General features: G+C 40.5%; 1 protein-coding gene across 1 annotated transcript; it reads left to right on the top strand.

Annotated features, from left to right (window-relative positions):
* The first annotated feature begins 861 nt into the window (after nt 1-861).
* Nucleotides 862-3,085, top strand: LOC129082353 (heat shock cognate 71 kDa protein-like). Its single transcript, XM_054588048.1, is given in 1 exon segment — nt 862-3,085. A coding segment is annotated over 1 exon segment (1,941 nt). The 5' UTR covers nt 862-916; the 3' UTR covers nt 2,858-3,085.
* The last annotated feature ends 4,076 nt before the right edge of the window (nt 3,086-7,161 follow it).

Here is a 7,161-nt window from a genome sequence, read left to right as displayed (position 1 = left end):
AATTAAAGATAAGGAGAGAATCTTAAAGGCAGCAAGAGAAACGGAGACAGTTTCTTACAAAGGAGTTCCCATAACACTATCAGCTGATTTCTCATAAAAAACCTAGCATGCAAGAAGGGGCTGAAAAGAAGTATTCAAAGTCATGCGAGGCAAGAACCTACATCCAAGATTATTCCATCCAGCAAAGCTATCACTTAGAATGCAAGAGCAGATAAAGTGCTTCCCAGGTAAGATCAAGTTAAAGGAGTTCATCATTACCAAGCCCTTCTTGTATGAAATGTTAAAGGGACTTATCTAAGAAAAAGAAGATCAAAAACTAATAACAGTAAAATGACAACAAACTCACAACTATCAACAACTGAACCTAAAAAAAACAAAACAAAAGCAAACTAAGCAAACAACTAGAACAAGAATAGAATCATATAAATGGAGATCAGAGGGAATGGGATGGGGGGGAGAAGGAGGGTAATGGTACAGGGACTAAACAGCATAACTAGTAGGTACAAAATAGGCAGGGGGAGGTTAAGAATAGTGTAGGAAATGGAGAAACCAAAGAACTTATATGTATGACCGATGGACATGAACTAAGGTGGAGGAGAATGCTAGGAGAAGGGGCGGTGCAGGGTGGAGGGAAATAAAGGGAAGAAAAATAATGGGACAACTGTAATAGCATAATAAATAAAATATACATAAAATAATAAAAAATTAACAATATAGAGGTGATTAAGTTATACTGAGGTCATTAGAGTGGGCTCTAATCCAATATGACTGATGTCCTTATAAGATGAAATTTGGACAGAGATGAGTATAGGGAATAGACCATGTGAAGATAAAAGGAGAAAATGGGGGTCTCATTGAACACTGGGGAGCTGCCCTGATTCGGGTCTCTGAGAACTGTGCGCGCACTCAAGCAACCATGTCTAAGGGACCTGCAGTTGGCATTGATCTTGGCACCACCCACTCTTGTGTGGGTGTCTTCCAGCATGGAAAAGTGGAGATAATTGCCAACGATCAGGGAAACCGAACCACTCCAAGTTATGTAGCCTTCACTGATACCGAACGACTGATTGGTGATGCTGCGAAGAATCAGGTCGCTATGAATCCTACCAACACGGTTTTCGATGCCAAACGCTTAATTGGACGTAGATTTGACGATGCTGTTGTCCAATCTGATATGAAGCATTGGCCTTTCATGGTGGTCAATGATGCTGGCAGGCTCAAGGTCCAAGTAGAATACAAGGGAGAGACAAAAAGCTTCTATCCAGAAGAGGTGTCATCTATGGTTTTGACAAAGATGAAGGAAATTGCAGAAGCCTACCTTGGAAAGACTGTTACCAATGCTGTTGTCACAGTACCTGCCTACTTCAATGATTCTCAGTGTCAGGCTACCAAAGATACTGGAACTATTGCTGGTCTCAATGTACTCAGAATCATCAACGAGCCAACTGCCACTGCTATTGCTTATGGCTTAGACAAAAAGGTTGGAGCTGAAAGAAATGTGCTGATCTTTGACTTGGGAGGTGGCACTTTCGATGTGTCCATTCTCACCATTGAAGATGGAATCTTTGAGGTCAAATCTACAGCTGGTGACACTCACTTGGGTGGAGAAGACTTTGACAACCGAATGGTCACCCATTTCATTATGGAGTTCAAGTGCAAGCACAAGAAGGATATCAGTGAACATAAGAGGGCTGTTCGTTGCCTTCGTACTGCTTGTGAATGAGCTAAGCGTACTTTCTCTTCCAGCACCCAGGCCAGTATTGAGATTGATTCACTCTATGAAGGAATCGACTTCTATACCTCTATCACCTGTGCCCGATTTGAAGAATTGAATGCTGACCTTTTCCGTGGCACCCTGGACCCCGTAGAGAAAGCTCTTAGGGATGCCAAGCTTGACAGGTCCCAGATCCATGGTATTGTCCTGGTGGGGGGTTCTACCCATATCCCCAAGATTCAGAAACTCCTGCAGGATTTCTTCAATGGAAAAGAACTGAATAAGAGCATCAACCCTGATGAGGTTGTTGCTTATGGTGCAGCTGTCCAGGCAGCCATCCTCTCTGGGGACAAATCTGAAAATGTTCAAGATCTGCTGCTGTTGGATGTCACTCCGCTTTCCCTTGGTATCGAGACTGCTGGCGGAGTCATGACTGTCCTCATTAAATGCAATACTACCATTCCTACCAAGCAGACACAGACCTTCACCACCTACTCGGACAACCAGCCTGGTGTGCTCATTCAGGTTTATGAAGGTGAGCATGCCATGACCAAAGATAACAATCTGCTCAGCAAGTTTGAACTCACAGGCATACCTCCTGCACCTCGCGGTGTCCCTCAGATTGAAGTCACATTCGACATTGATGCCAATGGCATTCTTAATGTCTCTGCTGTGGATAAGAGCACAGGAAAGGAGAACAAGATCACCATCACTAATGACAAGGGCCATCTGAGCAAGGAAGACATTGAGCGCATGGTCCAGGAAGCTGAGAAGTACAAAGCTGAAGATGAGAAGCAGCAGGACAAAGTGTCTTCCAAGAACTCACTTGAATCCTATGCATTCAACATGAAAGCAACTGCTGAAGATGAAAAACCTCAAGGCAAGATCAATGATGAGGACAAACAGAAGATACTTGACAAATGCAATGAAATCATCAACTGGCTTGATAAGAATCAGACTGCAGAAAAGGAAGAATTTGAACATCAGCAGAAAGAGCTGGAGAAAGTCTGCAACCCAATCATCATGAAGCTGTACCAGAGTGCAGGGGGCATGCCGGGAGGAATGCCTGGGGGCTTCCCTGGTGGCGGAGTCCCTCCCTCCAGGGGTGCCTCTTCTGGGCCCACCATTGAAGAAGTTGATTAAGACAGCCTGTTGAATAGATTCAGCATTGTTCCACACAGAATATTGAAGGACCCAAATTTGTAGCAAATTCCATGGCAGTTTTAAAAGTTGAGCTGCTGTATAATAAAACAGCATTCTTCATACTTGAACATGGACTATGTGCACAGGGAAATAATGCACTTTATAAGCACTGTATTGTAAAGTGGAAAATGCGATGTCTTAAATAAAACTATTTAAAATTGGCAAAAAAAGAAAGAAAATGGGCATCTATAAGCCAAGGAGAAAGCCCTTAGACAAAACTAACCCTGCCAATACTTTGATCTAGCCTACAGAACTGTGAAAAATAAATTTCTCTTGTTTACGCCAAAAATATTTAGCAAATTGAATCCAACATTGCATTAAAAAAATGCCATGACTAAGAGGGATTTATCTTAGGTATGCAAGTCTGGTTTAATAGGTAAAAATCTATTAATTGATTAAATCAACATGGTAAAGAGAAAAATCCCATAAATATATCAACAGATACAAGAAAAGCATTTGACAAAATCCAACATCTATTCCTAATAAAAACTCCCAGGAAAATAAAAATGGAGGAACTTTCCTCAACTTGATGAATATCTATAAAAAACCTACATCCAACATCATATGTAGTAGTGAGAAACTCAGTACTTTTTGCTAAGATTAGGAGCAAGGCATAGACTTACCACCCATTTTCAATATATTGTACTGGAAGTTTTAGCTAATGAAATGTAAGGAAAGGATCCTCTCCCTTTTTTTCTTGATGAGTCTGCTTAAAGGTTTGTCAACTTTATGAATCTTTTCAAAGAACCAGCTTCTGGATTGGTTGATCCTCTGAATTGTTCTTTTTGTCTCTATGTCATTCAGTTCTGCTCTAATCTTGACTATTTCCTTCCTTCTACTTGCTCTGGGATTTATTTGTTGTTGTTTCTCCAGTTCTTGAAGTTGTAGTGTTAGGTCTTTTATTTGAAATGTTTCTATCTTTTTAAGGTAAGCCTGTATTGCTATGAACTTCCCTCTCAGGACCGCCTTTGCTGTGTCCCATAGGTTTTGGACAGTTGTCTGTTCATTTTCATTTGTTTCCAGACATTTTTTGATTTCTTCTCTTATCTCATTATTGACCCATTCATTGTTTAATAGTGTACTGTTCAGTCTCCATGAGTTTGCAAGTTTTTGAAGTTTCTCTTTGAGTTTGATTTCGAGTTTCAAGGCCTTGTGGTCTGAGAAAAAGTTTGGTATTATTTCAATTTTCCTGAATTTACTGAGGCTTGCTTTGTGTCCTATCATGTGGTCTATCTTTGAAAAACTGCCATGAGCATTTGAAAAGAATGTGTATTTTTCTTCTTTGGGATGTAAGATTCTATATATGTCAGTTAAGTCTCTTTGATTCAGTGTTTCATTCAGCTCCACGATATGTTTATTAATGTTTTGTTTGGAAGATATGTCCATTTTTGACAGTGGGGTGTTGAAATCCCCTAGAGGACCCAAATTAATAATATCAGAAATGAAAGAGGAGAAATAACAACTGATACCACAGAAATACAAATGATTATCAGAAACTATTATGAACAATTATATGCCAAGAAATTTGAAAATCTTGATGAAATGGACAAATTTTTAGAAAAGTATAATCTTCCAACACTGAAGGAGGAAGAAACAGAAAGCTTGAACAGACCGATAACAGTTGGGGAAATTGAAGCAGTCATCAAGAAACTCCCAGCACACAAAAGCCCAGGGCCGGACGGTTTCACAGGAGAATTTTACAAAACATTTAAGGAAGAGCTAACCCCTGTCCTTCTCAGACTAGTCCAAAAAATCCAAGAGGAGGGAAGACTGCCAGACTCCTTCTATGAGGCCAGCATCACCCTGATCCCAAAACCAGATAAAGACCCTACAAAGAAAGAAAACTACAGGCCAATTTCGCTGATGAACAGAGATGCTAAAATCCTCAACAAAATATTGGCAAACCGCATCCAGCAATACATTCAAAAGATTATCCATCACGATCAAGTGGGATTCATCCCAGGGATGCAGGGATGGTTCAATATATGCAAATCAGTAAACGTGATACACCACATCAATCAAAGAAAAGACAAAAACCACATGATCATCTCGATAGATGCAGAAAAAGCATTTGACAAGGTAGAGCACCCATTTATGATCAAAACACTCAGCAAAATGGGAATAAATGGGGCATTCCTCAACGTAATAAAGGCCATATATAGAAAACCTACAGCCAATATCATACTCAACGGGCAAAAACTGAAAGCTTTCCCACTAAGATCGGGAACACGACAAGGATGTCCGCTCTCACCGCTTCTTTTCAACATCGTATTGGAAGTCCTAGCCACAGCGGTCAGACAAGAGAAAGAGATAAAAGGCATCCAAATAGGAAAGGAGGAAGTAAAACTATCATTGTTTGCAGATGACATGATAGTGTACATAGAGAACCCTGTAGACTCTACCAAAAAACTCCTCAACCTAATAAGTGAATTTGGCAAAACAGCAGGATACAAAGTCAACATTCAGAAATCAAAGGCGTTTTTGTACACCAGCAATGCAATAGAAGAAGAAGAAATCAGGAAAAATATACCATTCGATATAGCACGAAAAAAGATAAAGTACCTAGGGATAAATTTAACCAAAGACACAAAAGACCTGTATGGAGAAAACTATGCAACATTGAAAAAAGAAATTGAGGAAGACACAAATAAATGGAAGCATATACCGTGCACATGGATTGGAAGAATTAATATCCTTAAAATGTCCATACTACCAAAAGCAATTTATAGATTCAACGCAATCCCTATTAAGATACCAATGACGTATTTCACAGGAATAGAACAGACATTTCAAAAATTTATATGGAACCATAAACGACCTCGAATAGCCGCAGCAATTTTGAGAAAGAAACACAAAGTAGGAGGGATCACAATACCGGACATCAAACTCTACTACAAAGCCACTATACTCAAAACAATCTGGTACTGGCACAAGAACAGACCCATAGACCAGTGGAACAGAAGAGAAAGCCCAGAAATAAGCCCAGGTCTCTATGGACATCTAATATTTGACAAAGGGGGCAGAAGCATAAAATGGGGCAATAACAGCCTCTTCAACAAATGGTGTTGGGAGAGCTGGATGGCTACCTGCAAAAAATTGAAATTGGATCATCAGCTGACACCATACACAAAAATAAACTCAAGATGGATAAAAGACTTAAATATAAGTCGCAACACCATCAAAGTCCTAGAGGAGAACATTGGCAGGAAACTCTCAGATATCTCACGCAGCAATTTTTTCACTGATATGTCTCCTAAAGCAAGGGACATAAAGGAAAGAATAAACAAGTGGGACCTCATCAAAATAAGAAGCTTCTGCACGGCTAAAGAAAACATCAGCAAAATGAAAAGGGAGCCAACCAGTTGGGAAAATATATTTGCTAATGATACTTCAGATAGAGGTTTGATCTCCAAGATATATAAAGAACTCACTCGACTCTACTCCAAGAAGACAAATGATCCAATCAAAAAATGGGCAAAGGACCTGGGCAGATGCTTTTCTAAGGAGGAGATACAGAGGGCCCAGAGGCATTTGAAAGGATGCTCTGCATCACTAGCCATTAGAGAAATGCAGATCAAAACCACCATGAGGTACCACCTCACACCGGTCAGAATGGCCATCATAAACAGATCCACAGACAACAGGTGCTGGCGAGGCTGTGGAGAAAAGGGAACTCTAGTCCACTGTTGGTGGGAATGCAGACTGGTGCAGCCACTGTGAAAAGCAGTGTGGAATTTCCTCAGAAAGCTGAAAATGGAACTGCCTTTTGATCCAGCGATTCCCCTGCTGGGACTATACCCTGAGAACACCAAAACGCCAATACAAAAGAACCTATGCACCCCAATGTTCATAGCAGCACAATTTACAATAGCCAAGTGTTGGAAGCAACCTAAATGCCCATCAGTAGATGATTGGATCAAAAAATAATGGTACATATACACAATGGAATACTACGCAGCAGAAAGAAAAAAAGAACTACTAAACTTTGCGACAGCATGGATGGAACTGGAGAGCATCATGCTAAGTGAAATAAGCCAGGGGGCGAAAGACAAATACCATATGATCTCACCTATAAGCGGAACCTAACCAACAATGCAAAGAAGCAAGGAAAATATGACCAGCAACACTGAAAGGAAAAGAAATCAACAGAGACAAGAGGGAAGGGGGGGGGCAGGGAAGGGGAAGGGAAGGGGAAAGTCAAGGAACATATAGCAAGGACTCATGGACAAAACCAAAGGGGAAGA

Source organism: Pteronotus mesoamericanus, unplaced genomic scaffold (genome assembly GCF_021234165.1).
Source record: "Pteronotus mesoamericanus isolate MK-2021 breed Mesoamerican mustached bat unplaced genomic scaffold, CSHL_Meso_final scaffold_125, whole genome shotgun sequence".
Lineage (NCBI taxonomy): Eukaryota > Metazoa > Chordata > Mammalia > Chiroptera > Mormoopidae > Pteronotus > Pteronotus mesoamericanus.
The sequence above is the reverse complement of the archived record's forward strand: the minus strand, read 5'-3'. Positions and strand labels throughout refer to the sequence as shown.